Source organism: Plectropomus leopardus, chromosome 18 (assembly GCF_026936395.1).
Source record: "Plectropomus leopardus strain MGB_pleo_1.0 chromosome 18, ASM2693639v1, whole genome shotgun sequence".
NCBI classification, from domain to species: Eukaryota; Metazoa; Chordata; class Actinopteri; order Perciformes; family Serranidae; genus Plectropomus; species Plectropomus leopardus.
Window position 1 is genome coordinate 25,152,212 of NC_142193.1, and position 15,320 is coordinate 25,167,531.

Below are 15,320 nucleotides of genomic sequence, written 5' to 3' on the forward strand. Positions count from 1 at the left end.
TGGTCCATGCATGTAGATGAATAACCCACAAGCAGGTTGCATCACAGCCCATTCCAATCCCAAAAGGTTTAAATTGTAAATCTCTGCAAACCATGCATATGTTACATTTGTACATTTCATACATGTGACCTAGTTTAGACTACATGTATATGAGCTGAGTTTGCCATCGGGAGGAGGAGGGGATGGTGGATGGCATGACGCCTAGGCGAGACGGCTGCCAAGCAGCAGACAGCAGCAGACCAGTTTGATACCAACAAAACAAGATGTTTTTTAACAACAGTTTGAGACAAGTCCAGCTGTTTTTGTGGCATCAAACACAGGTATTTCAAGCCAAAGCAAGATGGGTTTTTTTTTACACTAAGTGATTTTTGTGCCTACATCTAACTACAGCTTTGTCACAACATAAAATTAAGATTAAATTGTAAAGAAGTGCAAAGTTACAACATATCCAATAGACATAAAATGTTCACATGTAACATATTCTTGGTTGGCAGCAAAGTACAATGCCAACATTTGTACTGTCGATTGGGTAAGGTTGGTTGATTTGCCAAAAGGTGAAAAAAAGAACATGAAAAGTTTTAAGTCAAACATCTGGCCACCTGCACTGACTTCAGGTCTGGAAGACAAAAGCTTTGTGATATAAATTTTTTAAAATGTTCTGCTTTTGCAGCAGTGCTGCACGTAAAATAGAGCTGAACTTAAATGGTAGATGGATCAGCATTTTAACATTTATGTCTAAACTTGATTGTGTTTCCTTCCCCTGTAAAGTATAGTTGAAGTAGAGTAGTTTAACAATGTTTTGAAACGTGCTGCATGAATATAATTATTCTTACCATTACTGTTAGAAGTCAACACACCCTTCAGCACCATGGACAGAGCCTTTCTAATTATGAGTTGTACCCATATAAGGAAAACGCTAAGTAGAAAAGCTTTCTTTAAACTGTCTCACCTCGCTTTATCTACATCTCCTTTTGTCTTTAAGGGAGGATATTAAAAAAATGATCATTACGTTTTGGAAATAACATGCAGTCTTGGTGCCAACAGTGGTCCGTGGTCCGTCTCTCTTAATATAGGTGATGATATCAATTTCTCCTGCTGAAAATTTTCAGCTTCATTATGTCTTACTCATTTGGCAAACATACAGAATATACCTTGGAAAACATATGACTATGGCTCGAATCCTGAATGCTTTAACTTGGGATGCATCCAACCCACCAAGCTGCAATGTTTCAACTTTCCTAATTGGCCCGCCTGTAATTTGTGTATCTTGTTTTCCTCTAAAATATGCAGTGGGAGGCAGAAGTTAGCAGTGCCAGCCTATAAGTTGTCACTTTTTGTACATTTTGAATTTGTGTGTACATTCTCTGCACTCAGTGAATCTGTTTGGCAACAGTGTATCTGATATTGTAGTAGTGCCAGCCCGGCCCCACAGACACAGAGACGCTGTCGACTAGTTTTTTTGGCCAAACTGAAAAATTAAGTCTTTGTAATATATTAGATAGTTTTAAACATCACAGCCTGGCCAATCTGCAAAGCCAGAATCAATAAATGTGTTTGATACTGCAGAAAGAGTCAAATGTGTTGATCTTTGACATTTATAAATTAGAGCAATGCCTATCATATTTATGGACCCACTGACCACAAATGGCAAAATAAAAAAGGTTTGTGATATTTATATGCCCTTTTTGTCTACAGCCATAAAATCCCTGCTAATATTTGTATGTGGAATCCCAGATTATATGTACGAAGTGGCAGCATCCAAGGCTGGAAAACTGAAGCCAGTGCCAAAGCCAAAAACTGCAGTTCAGTGAATGGCCACTTGAGGCTGGCTCAAAATTAGAGTGAATCCTCACAGGCCGTCGTAAATTCCCACCTTTACAGACAAAATGTTAACAGCTCGGGAAAAAACTTATATGTCCATATAACTAATTTTTACATTGATGAAATCTGTAAGGGTGTTGCATATTTATATGCAAAGCACTGTTGCAGGACTTTTGTATGCTATCCTCTATATGCTAACGTCAGGGTGTATCTTAGCTGGTCTTAATTTTTCTAGTTTTTGTAATTCACTTATAGCATACATAAACATACTTTTAGTCCTTCCTTTTGGTAAATCCTTTTTTTGTATTTTGTGCCGCTTGTTTGCTTGTTTTGGAGTTGCATATTTTGATTTTGTATTTTTGTTCTGTTTTGTTCTGTGTTGTCAGTCTGTAACTGAGATTTTTAATCTCAAGAGTCTTTTTCTAGTTAAATAAAAAATAAAATAACTCACCTGTGTGCATTTTTTTAAGCCTTAAAGTTATTGCATCCTTGGCTTCTCCGTCAGATCCACGCCTCGCTCCTCCACAGCTCCAGCCTCTTTCTCAAAAATGGTCACTTCTAGCTCCAAAAAAACAAGATGATAATGGCCAAAATGTCAAATCCGAGGCTTCAGAACTGCCATCAGAAAATCAATGGGTTACATCACCATAACCACATCCATTATTCATACATTCTATAGCCCAGGTAGCTCTAGCATAACCCATGTGGGGGCCTCTTGGGTAAACCCAACTATATGGGGAACTGACATGAGGCCATTATGGAACCTGTGGACAATCCTGTCTCGGGCCAGTTTGTCAGCCCATTTACTACCCCCACATAAAAATGCTGGCTGGGATGTGGTGTCAGTGAACATAGTTGTTGCTACTATTGCTATATCTTTATTTTCTTATATTTCCTGTCAGAACATTATTTCGGTATGGTAATCAGTTATTTTATCATTCAGTTTCTGAGAGAATTAGAGTTATTTTTCAGTGGTTTTGGCTCCAGTGGCTCTTTCTGTCTGTGTGGTTTATATGGTGAGTGCTGTCTGCTTGGCATTTCAGTTTGTTTCCACAGACATTTCGGGCTCTTTTGTTTTGCTGCAGCTATTTTTATGCCTGTCTGTTTAAATTTAGTAACGGGCCACCGAGGAATTTTTGTCATATCAGTGTGTTTCTCCTCCGGTGGACACTGCGGAGCTTTTAAACCCAGCAGATAGTGGGGTATCTGTGGCAGATAGAAGTGATAGGGGGGTATATATGGCAAATATATGCAGGTTTTGGCGTACAGCCTTTATCTTGGTGAGTGTGTACATCAACTCAAACTCACGATTCACTACACACTCTGTTTGTGTGTGTGCGTGATTTTTTTTGTACATGTGTGCGTGTCATCAGACCAGACAGTGCATGATGCTATCAGCAGCAGAGGATATGAGGGCTACTATTTATAACTCCCCTCTATCTCAACTTAGACACACTGTCCTGCCCCGCGGGGCAGGTGCTTGTTTGTGTGCGTGTGTGCGTCATTGCAGTCGTGTGTGTGTTCGCCTGTTTGTGTGAATGCAACAGAGTGGGAAATTTGAGAGCGGGAGACTGTGAACGTGATAGACAGAGCATGAGGGGAAAGAGCTGTGAACGGCACACCGCGCGTTGACGTACGAGCGCATGTTTGTATGTGCGAGCGCCGCTAGCTAAAGGTGTGAGTGGAAAGAAGAGACATGTCACACTTGACAAGGGTGAAATGAGAGGATATGATTGGCTGTTTTCTGATGTCACGGATTGCGAGCCGTCCCAATTAGAAACAATCATACGCTGCTTAGTCACTCCATCAGTCTCCGCTCTCTTTTCGATTTTCTTCACTCTTTGTGTCCGATTTCATGTCTTTATGGAAGTTTTTTTCTGGCTGCCACTCTCAAGCAAATTTGCTGTTTTTGTTGCTAATTCTTTATCATGGTCTTCAATTTCACTCAGCGTTTCTTTAAGGTTCCATTTCTTATTTCGTTAACAATATCTGCCCTTCCATTGAGTCATATTGCCTTTCTCTATCTCACTCAGCTGCATTCCAAAAACCTTGAAGATAAAAGCAATGTAAAAATCAATAACTGTAGGTGCAATAGAATATAAAATATTTAACAAAGGAGCACACACACAACGGCTGGGAGGTGCATCATAATAAACACCGATATATGGAATCCAGTGATTCCATTTTCTGCATTTGTGTTTCTGTTTCTCCTGGAAAGAGACGTTTAAGCGGAGAGACTTCAGATGAAACAGGATTGAAGTTGCGGTTGTCTTCTCTCCCTCAGAGGGAGAATAAAGACAGAGAGGTGAGGATTTATTCAGTCCTTTGTTGTCAGTGTCCTTAAGAGTCTGCTTCACTCAAGTGTTCAATAGAGGTGCCTCTGGTCTCAGAATTATAGGTTAGACCAACTTAAGCTGCCCATTTTTTAGACAGAATGTTGAAGCCTGGCTCGCCATTTTCTCATAGCAGGCAGCGTTTTCTGATCAAATGAGAATATTCAGCCCACAACCTAAAACAAATCCCTTCAGTCCCGTTGGGCTCTGTCGTGACGTGATGAGATCCTGTGAAAATAAAGAGACATTATTTGGCCTGCACAAATGAGCGCAGGCACGTGCCCAGGCTCATTTGAGACCAGAGCAGAGCAATTATTTTGGTAAAAGGAAGATTTCCGTCGTGTGGTTGATTTTGGCTTCCTCTCCCGGGGTTCCTGGAGCTTGAATCATTTCAGACAGGCACAAGCAGGCAAACACACACAGACACAGACGTGTGAAACAATGCCAAAATAATATTGAAACAGTATTCTTTAGAGATTAAGCATAAGCAGTGTTAGCTTTTTCTAAATTAATTTTGCATAATGTTGCCTCTGGCATCAATTTATTGTCACAGAAATCACAGAAAATCATACATTTTGGAATTTGGTGTTTTGCAGGTAAACAGGAATCAAATGCTCCTATCAGCGGAGTCAAACAAACACTTTCTTAAATAAACAGTGGAAAAGATGCTTATCTAGTGAAAGCAGTGTCGAGCACAAAAAAACCTTTATCAGTAACGTCAAAGGGAACTTTGATGGCATGTGTGATCCAGCTGTTTTCTCTAAAGGTGAAGATGTCAGTGCTTAAAAATCCAAGGACCAAAACACTAATTCACAAGGGTGTGGGTTTTGTTTCAACATTGGGGAATATATATGAAATTTTGAGAGACAAACTATTCATATTTTCAGAAAACATAAACTTAATTTTCATGTTACGCTGATGACAGACAGCTATATATTTCACTGGAGCCTGAGGATGGTAATGACGTGTTCCCTGACTAAGGAGTGGCAGCAGTTAAAAACTGGATTAGCAATACATTTTAAAAACTTAACAAAAATAGAACTGAGGTGCTCTTCATTAGCCCCCAAACTATAAGAGGTCTACTGAATTGCAAGACTGTGCATCTGGTTCATGAGATTAAATCTGGAGTAACATGCCTGAGCATTATTCTAGATTCAGGGTTAAATTTTTCTTTCAGGCATAAAAAAGAGACCAAAACCACTTTTTATCACTTAAGAAACATTGTGAAGGTGTGATTATTTCTTTTCTGAAAATATTTTCATGCTTTTATTTCAAATACATAAGATTATTACAATGATCTTTTGAAACAGTCAATTAAAAAATTCTAACTTATCCAGAATTGTGCGGCTACATTTACCCAAAACAAGACAGAGGGAGCATATTACCCCTGTTTTAGCTCCACTCCCCTGGCTCCCAGTATCTTTTAGAATAGATTTTTTAAGTTTTAAACTTTAACTCTTACTCTTTAACTCTTATTGATTTTGGACCAAACTACATTGCTGACTCGCTCTTTCTAAAATCCCTCACAAGCTCTCAGATCTTCCACTGCTGGGTTTTAAATATACACAATCATATGTACAGGAAAAAAGTGCAGCTGTCTTAAAACTATGCTCCAAAATGATGGAATCCCTCCCAAAAGCTATAAGTGATGAGGGCTCTGTGAGATTTTTTTGTCAGCTGAAAAACCTATATATTTACACTGGCTGTGATGTAATTCCTCTGATTATTATTTTATATTAATTCTCTCATTTTTACTATTCTCACTGGTCTCTACATATTTCATTTATCATCGACTTTTTATTGTCTAGTCTCCTTTTAGCTTTTGTGTTGCATTCTTATTGTGCAGCCTTTTGAGCTGTATCCCTTGTATGCTATTCTATTCTATGTCTTTCATGGCCCTGCGCTGCTCACAGTCCTCCGTATATTGCAGCAAAGTGTGGGAGTATCGGCCACTGCTGTGATGAAGACAGGAAGTGACACGTCTTATAGCATGACCTCCCTCCTGTTCCACCATGCTCAAGCATTGCTTCAGTTTCTACCCCATTAGAACACACACACACACACACACACACACACACACACGGCTACACAGAGAGGCTCTGAAGAGCACTTGAGTCTGAGTATCGAGTGAGCCGGCCTCACATACAGATACAATACCATTAAGGAGCACTCAAGAGTCTTGATATAAGGGAAGAGAGACATACACAGCCACACTCTAACAAATAATGCAAACAGTGAATACTCACATCATTCAGAGGCTATCAATGCAGTGGAAAATGAAATGCTAGGTCATGCATATAGAGATGGAATTACATACAGTGCACTGATACGGTTACAAATACAATCCACATACACGCAGTCCCGGCTTTCTACTTGTGTCTCCTTTCTTCTCTCCACTGCCCTCTTTGCTCAGTTGTGTTAGACCCACTCTCCGTCTTAAAAGTGCAACTCTCTCTACAGAAAAAAAGCTGTAAACAGTAGGGGTTATTATCATTTAAAGAATTATTATAAAGATACCTTTAAAATCATATTGATACCAGTATTCTTCTTCATTTGATACCGACCACTCCTCCCCATCCAAATGACTGTTACACAAATAACTGTACAAATAACTAATAATCAGCAGGATGGGTTGTGCGGTAGTAGACCATTTGCACGTCCCATTACTAAATTGAAAAATGCTTGCAGTGATTGGCTGCAAACAACAAAACCATACAAATAGTCATTTTTTTCTAGTTCCAGGTACAAAAGGGATCAAGTGCAGGTCTGGTTTGACTGAAGAACTTTTGATTTTCCTGATGCTGGGTTATCTGGGTCGATACCTTGAAGGTATCAAGTACGGAGACCCACTCCTAGTATACAGTATACCAGCAGATCAGTGAGCTGCTGGCATGTAAATTAAAAGAAGACAAATATGAAAAGATTATTGTTTCATAGAAGTAATTCAGTTGGAAAGTTTCATATAAACATACCTACGGTTACTCTGAGAGCTCAGCACACTGCAAATTAAGAGAACATTGATTTGGAAATGTATTTTGAACATGTAAAAAATGAAAAAAAGAGAAATGATCATACAAATAGGCAGATGGACAACAAAAAGTGTGTGGCACAAAAACTTAAAGCCTCTTTTCCCACGTGTAGTGCTTACACTTGACTTAAACTATAGTGTTTGCAGATTAATTAAACAATTTTTATAATGACCAATAGATGATTTTGATAAATAAGTAATAAATGAAGGCATGTTGCCATTTGGGCTTCTGAATCTTCAGAGGCAGAGGTGTCTCTCAAGATAACAACACCATAATCCAAAACAAACAAGAAGGTGAAAAACATATAAAACAATCATATATATACAAAACATCTCCACGACACATGCGTGTGATAACTGACTGCAATGACGTCATGGGTCAAAAACTTTGTGTGACCTTCTTCCAACAGGTTTTTCTTTTTTTTCTTTAGCTTTTGCTAAATGCTTCATGTGTCTTCAGATTAATATTTTGTAAATGTTGTGTTTTTGTCGTCAAACTCATGAAAATGTTTCCTTATATGCTTGTGTCATAACTGTTTGCATGTTTTCTTAATTTGTTGTGCACTGAGCTTTTGGGGCCACTGTACGTTAGGCCTTTCTACAAACAAAAGGCATTTTCAAGATGTGTTTTCGACCCTTGCGCCATATAGGACTGCGGCTAATGCTAGGTGGCATCACTCCCCACAGTGTTATAGCACCTAGCATTACAGTTGCTGCTTCATCACACACACACCAACTCGGCAACTTTCTCTTTTTTCAAGTTTAGTCACACTGTGGATGAAGTCCTGTAGATGCAGCTGCAGGCAGAGTGTACATGAAGTGCGCTCATCTCTGTGTCACGCTCTGTGTGTGTGTGTGTGTGTGTGTGTGTGTGTGTGTGTGTGTGTGTGTGGCACATTTGTTCATTTTAAGAGCAGGTGTGATCTTACAAAGTGACACCGGGCAGAATCTATTTTTCTTCATTTGTCTCACATGTCTCGGTTCAACCTTTTATTCTGTGTCTTTTAGCCCTTGTCCTTTTTTTTGAGCTGTCAGGTAGCAGCTTCATGCACTCATGCACACTCACACAGAAGACGTGCACACACACACTAACCTGCAAGTCTATCATAATTAGAGTGCCAAAGACAAGTGGTGTCAAGATAAGCCATGTGTGAACTCTCTGACATTTCAAGGTAACAGAAAGCCACACAGACACACACACACACACACACACACACACACACACAACAAATCATGCATCAAACAGCTGAGGATGAGGTAACGCTTCTTTAATGCACACATTTTGTGATGCCACACACTCTTTTTTTTCTCCTCCTCACAATTCATCACTATTTATTTTGACTCATTTCACCTCATTTAATAGCCTGCACCATAATGACTCATTTAAACCTCCAACATAAATGAATAGAGTTAATTTGTCCACCTGTAATCGTGCTTGTCTGCTCTGTCCAAGCCCATGTCTCAGTTTGGCTGAATTAAGTGGCAAATGATTCTGAGTCAGGTTTAATGGAGTGGATACAAGTGACTCAGAGTGAATGTAAGCCTCAGAACCAGGCCCACAGAGTTCTGCAGCCCGCCTGCACCGCACCAATCCAATTTGGGCTTAATTGAATTGTTCTGAGCCCCTCATCCATATATTTCCTCCACAAGATGCTTATTACTCTCAATCTATGTGTGTGTGTGTGTGTATGTGAGTGTGAGAGATTGCACTGCCAAATTTTAAATGCTGTGTTGTTGATTGATATTTCTGAGATGCATTTTGATTTTGCTGGTTTGCTAATAAAGGAAGCATGACAAAAATCCAAATCAATCTCAAACTAAATATCTTCTTCCCCTCCCTTTATCTTCCTTTTCTTCTCCCCTCTCTCCTTCCCTTCCGTCTCTTCTCTCAGGATGTGAAGTCGACATTCTTCCAGTTCGGCGCCTCCATCCAGCAGGAGGCTCTGCTGATGCTGAACATCATGGAGGAGTACGACTGGCACATCTTCTCCATCGTCACGTCAAAGTTCCCCGGCTACCAGGAGTTCATCAACATCCTAAAAACTACTGTGGACAACAGGTAGGATCAGTTTAAGTTTGTTGTGTGTAAACCGAATATTGAACTTAGGACCCTGGGAACTCAAGAACCTGTGAACATGGGACCTTGGAAACATAGGATGTCGGGGAACTTAGGATCCCAAAAACAAGGAACCTCGTTGACCGGAAATGATATGAAGTTAAACACAAACAGCTTTAACAGAGGGCCTAAGAAGTACATTAAACAATGACCTGCTTTTCTCCCCCTCATCTACCCCTTTGGGTCATCTTTCCCTAAAATCACCTCTCAATGCCTACAGTTTTCACTAAGAGAAACCAAAGATAACAAACATGGTAGTTACGTTTCCTAAAAAGTTGATGCACTCTGAGCTCGAGCATTTCTCCAAGCCCATTTCCCCATTTTGTGTGTAATCTTCTCCATTATCACTGCAAATTTCCCTAGAGAATGGAAAAAAAGTTTACTTTCTACAAGAGTAACTGCAAACAGTGTTTTGGCCTTGTACTTTTCATCTCCACTCATATACAGTATATACTTCAGAGGCGACCAAAGGATTTCATCAGCATTCTTAAAATTAATACAGATGACAGGTAGGTTTACTACACATGCAGCTTGGCTTTTTGCCGCACCTTTAGGTCATTTTGACTGATGCTGTAGCTCTCTGCTGAGAGAAAGAGAAAAAACTGCTGAAGAGAACAGCAGGCCATAATTTTTGGCCAAAAAAAAAAAAAGAAGTCAAATTAATGATCCATGTTCAGCAGTGTTGCGATGTTGGCAAGGGCTGGCGCCCGAACCCGTGATATATTAAAAGCCAGCTGAGGAGGGTCTTTTTCATTAGCAGTTACTCTTTATGTCAAATCGAACCATGATTCAAACACTCTCGACCTGCGTCTGTATTTGGTAACACTGGTTGCAATTGTTTTAATTACAAGTAGAGTGGCAACAGATGGTTAACTGGATGATTGAATAAGATTATGAATTTGTCCCTCAAACAGGTGTTGCTCTCAGGAAACTGGGAAGCGTGAGCTGCTAAAAATGTGTCCCCATTTATCTAATCTGCCTGAATCAGATCCTGTACGTGTTTTCCCTTCCAGCAAGCCTCTTGTTTATGCTTCTATTCTTAATCAATATCCACTCCTTATAAATGTATTGACAATATTTTAGTGAGAGATAGCTCCACGGTGTTACAGGTTTGTAATAAAGTAAAGCAACTTAACATCCCAAATGCCAATATTCGTACCACCTCCAGAAGTGATGTCAACCTCAATGTTGAAATAATAGCCATCATTTATGAAACAAGAAATAATAAGCCCAATTACCTGCAATTACCCGTTGTCGATTTCCTGTGTCAGCACTCAGCTGGTTCGCAGTGACTTAGTCATGGGCAGACAGTTTTAATACCAATGAACTTCCATCATTCACAACAGAAAATTGGAACGGTCAACCCGGTGAGTCAAGGCTGACCTGACCACGGAAACATATTAGTACGTGCAGTCGCCTCGATGAAATACAGGCTCAGATATGTGACTCGAGAATGAGGAAATGTATTTTGTGGATGGCCACATACATCAGCTGTCAGGAGATGAATGCTGGCAGGTACAGTGGGTGCTGTGCCCGTCAGTATAACCTGCACATTTGAGGGCGCAGAGCTGGTTTATTTGACAGGATTGTTTTTTTTTTTTCAGACATCGGACGCATTTTTTACATACCTGTATGAACTGCATCATCTCAAACCATAGACTGTATAAATTCATGGAGTTTGCCGACATCACCGATTGGTTTGTGGACTCCAGTTTTGAAACCTCAAGTTTGGCATTTTGGCTTTGGCCATCTTGGATTTTTGGAGCCAGAAGCAATCGTATTTGGACAAGAAAGCAATATTAACACTAGCTGCTAGCCTGCTTAGCACGTTTCATTTACAGCATTGTGATTTACAAATTATGATGATGCTAATGGTAATTTTAACCAGTGAAAAGGACTTTAAACCATTTTTAAAAATGTACTTACTGGAAAAACATCCAATATACTTAGAGGGTCTTTCGGTACAACCGAATACTGAACAAGGCTTTTTTAGGTGACCTAAATATTCAGGAATTTCAGGAATTAAAATGATGCTGAAATAGCGACAGCTACGATTACGCTGCTGAATCTGGGGTTACATCATGGTTACGTTACCTAAACATGTTGTTGCTGTGGTCTTGATTTGTCAAAAGATTACACCCTCCTGTCACTCAAAGCAGCCACATCCGTAATTTTGTGTAACTTTAAGCAGTAGTGATATTTAAATGGGTGAGTTATATAAAAATGTGCCTCCTGCACAGTTAGGGTTAGAACAAGTGAAATTAGCTATAGAGACCCTTAATCAGTCTTTGTATCAGGCTCTAAGTTCATTGAAAAGGATGTGTTTTCACTTTGGTAAAAGCAAACATTTGTAAGTGTGTACGCTCAAATTTCTGTTCAGAAAACAGTAAATGTGTTCCCTGAACCTTTTTGTAACACTGTAATATCACCTTCTCCCATACTTTTTTATAACCCCCTGGATGTGTCTCTGTGTATCATTGTCTCGCTTTACTAGTTTTACCATCTGGGACTTGTAGACCATTATCACTCTGGACAGCAGTGGAAAGCAAGTCCCAAATCCCTCTCATGTTACAATACCTGTCTATTGTTGGATTCTTACATGATTGTTAACCACTTCCTTCTTTTTCCTCTCCTGTGTCACACATTTGTGCTCATATCAGTCTTTGTCCCTCACTTAGCCAGCTCTGCTATTACGGACCTCAACTGCTGCATACTAAAGTCTTTGATTTATGTTTTTTTTTTTTATTTTTCACATAACCACAATTTCCTCTGTTTCTGCAGCTCTTTAGCCCTGTGCACTGGGACCTGCTGAATATTATCGTTTTGGATGTTGTGAAAAAGAGCAAGTAGTCCCACTGGATGAAAAAAAAAAGATACTTTACATATGCATTATCATTTTAAAAAGCGCTTGTTAATTCTAACTCCACAGAACTTTGTAGAAAAGTTTGCAGTTAAATGAAAAGCATAATCTAGCTATTGGGTTGTTTTCCTTCCAGGTGTTTCAGGCATTAAACTCAGAAGAATATTTCTATAAAAAAAAATACTCAGCCACATGGTTGGACAGGAGTAATGAAATATTAATGAACCTATTTTTGTCCAAGAGTTGTGACAGTGGCTGCGTTCCGTGTTGATAACAGCACGTTTTTCTGATAAATGTTGTCCCCAATTAGCACGTTGACCACAGGCCCTTTCACATTAAGAGGCCAGTGTTTGTTCGCCTCGTCCTTTAGTCGTGTGGGCTGCAACCTGCTGAGCATCATTATACAGGTCCAGCTTTAGCATTTGCATTCTCCATTTAGCCTTAATGTGTTTCCCATGACAATAAGCACTTTACACCTATTAGCATTCACATCGCACTTAACAATGATATTAATTATGATGGATAATTATAACTGCCCTTGCCAGCACCTGAGCAAAGTTAATAGTCTATTAGTTAAATATTAACATTTCACTCCTGTCCTCGTTATCCTTGCTTTAGTTTTGTGGGCTGGGACCTGCAGAATATCATCATTCTGGACGCAGTGGAGGAAGACAGCCGGTCTCAGATCATGCTCAAGAAGGTCCAGTCCCCAGTGGTTCTGCTCTACTGCTCCAAGGACGAGGCGGTCTACATCCTGGAGGAGGCGCGCTCTCTTGGCCTCACCGGATTCGGATACATCTGGATTGTGCCATCGCTCACCACTGGGAACCCGGAAATAACGCCAGACGAGTTTCCACCGGGGATGATCTCAGTGTCGTACGACGACTGGGACTACCCGTTGGAGGCACGAGTTCGGGATGGTCTGGGTATCATAACATCGGCAGCGGCAGCCATGTTGGAGGAGTATGGCGACATCCCAGAAGCCAAAACGTCCTGTTACGGCCAGATGGAGAAGACAACCAAGCTGCCTCCCAGTGCGCTACATAAGTGAGTACAAAAAGGAGTGTGTGTGGATTGGAATAGGGATACATGATATTGGATTTGCAGATATATAACAACTCATTTAAACGATAATAGATACTGATACTGATATATCTACTTTGTTTCCACACCCTTATTTTAGTAATCATCAAGTCACTTCTGTAGCCTATTAGAATTAATATTATGCATAATCTTATCGTGATTGTTGTGTTGTGTTGTGTTGTGTTGTGTTGTGTTGTGTTGTGTTGTGTTGTGTTGTGTTGTGTTCATTGTGCAAAGTAAGAAAAATACTTCAACTTAGGATTGCTGTTTTGTACATGTACTTTGTCAATTTAAAAAAAAACATAGGTTTTATGATATCGGCAGAAATCAGCATGTTCGCTGATTCCGATATTTCATTTTAAAGCCAATATCTGACCGATGACTAGATAATATTATCGTGCGTCCCTAGTGTGGATGTGTTTGTTTAGTCATTCCTATAATGATTAAAAGTACAGTACGTCATGAGGGGAGAAAAATAGAAATGGCAAAATTCTAAAAGATTTCATGAGGTTTGTGTATTTTTCTTGCGCACTCTAAAGAGAGCGGCTGTGGTAATGCTCACAGAAATGTGTGTGAATGTTTGTTTGGCTTCCTGCCACAGTCTTGTTTGTTTTCACCCCTCGTAATTAGAGACTTCCTCCAAGTTTCCACCAAGTCTGCGCTAAGGATCGAGATTGAAAAAAGATGCAATTACTGGATAAAAAACAAGGAATTGAGATAGAGCTAAGAGGAAGTGTAGAAGTCAGAGAGAGAGAGAGAAGCGGGAATGAAAGAGGTGAATGGGAGTTGAGGATGGAGTTTGTGATTTAGGCAGTGAAGAAAGAGGGAAAGGGGAGAAATTGAGACCGGGGTAACAGCGGGAAGCCGCCACAAATGAGTGCTCTCCAAAATTGAAGAGCTCCTTGATGAGTCCTTCTGTTCCTCTTCTCATTTATTCCTCCATCGCCTGTTCACTCTCTCCTGCTCTCCTTCTCATCATGCGCTCGCTCCCCAGCAGCCAGTGGGAGATGTTGCAGGTCCTGCCAGCTCTGTCTGGCTTTCCATCTGGCAGAGAAGAGAGAGACACACACAACCTGTGTTTACATCTCAGTGTTGTTGTTTTCTTTTTTTTAAATAATGAAGTGTGAAATTAGGAATCTTAAGTCCAAACGACAAAATTTAATTCCAAAACGTATGTCCAAAAACAAAAATCCCAAATGCCGTCTGTGTCTGCAGTGCAACAACAAGAGGCTTAAATGAGGAAATGATTGCGAAGAGGAATAAATTCAGCTACATTTAAAAACATGAGGATGTTTGGTGTTTAACAGTCATCACTTTGGCACTGTGAATCAATCTCATATTGGGAAAGGATCCAGTGTGTGAGTCTTCATAGTAATCATGTCAACATTCATGAGTTTCCTTTTGTCTAAGATGAAAGCTTGAAATACGGCTAAAATAATTAACATTAAAGAACAACAACATGGCCTATGTGAATCAGCTCTGAAAGATATATTCATGATTTGCTTTCCTGATGGCCTGAACTTGGCCAGTGGTTTTTAACCCAAATCATTGCAAAAGTTTGCATCCTGGTTAAGAGATATTCTTTCGGTTTTCAACCAGCTGGATGTTTTGCATCATCCAGTGGGTTTTCTCTGGCTTTTGGGCTGCTGCTCTAGTTTGATTGTACTTGTGCTTTTTCATGTGCCTGCCACCACCGACATAAAGATACAAGCAAATTGAGAGAGAGACCAATATGATCAAATATCAAACATAAACTGAGATTCTGTTACTGCCTATTGCCTATTTCTAATCAAAAATGTCTTCAGGAACATGGCTGCAATATGAGAATTTGTGAATGGGAAGTGAACTTCATACTGTTTCCTGTCTGAAAAAACGAGAGATCAAACGGTAAAACTAAGTAGTGCTGATTAAGAATATGAACCGAGATTTTGTTATTGCGTTGCCTATATCTGGCCTACAGTGTTCTCAGAAAGAAATATTTCAGCTTTCAACTGTGATTCGAGATCATAGCCATGTTGTTTCCTGTGAAAAAAAGGCCAAGCTCGCATTGCGTCATCCACCAGCTGGAACATTTATATG

General features: G+C 39.9%; 1 protein-coding gene across 2 annotated transcripts in view; it reads left to right on the forward strand.

Moving 5' to 3' along the window:
- The window catches only part of grin2aa (glutamate receptor, ionotropic, N-methyl D-aspartate 2A, a), a 187,504-nt gene that overhangs the window by 108,100 nt on the left and 64,084 nt on the right, over window positions 1–15,320 (forward strand). For both annotated transcript variants that reach the window (XM_042504779.2, XM_088090923.1), the window contains 2 exons: window positions 9,075–9,241; window positions 12,777–13,205. In XM_042504779.2, coding sequence (XP_042360713.2) covers window positions 9,075–9,241; window positions 12,777–13,205 — 596 coding nt within the window. The remainder of the gene's footprint in view (window positions 1–9,074; window positions 9,242–12,776; window positions 13,206–15,320) is intronic.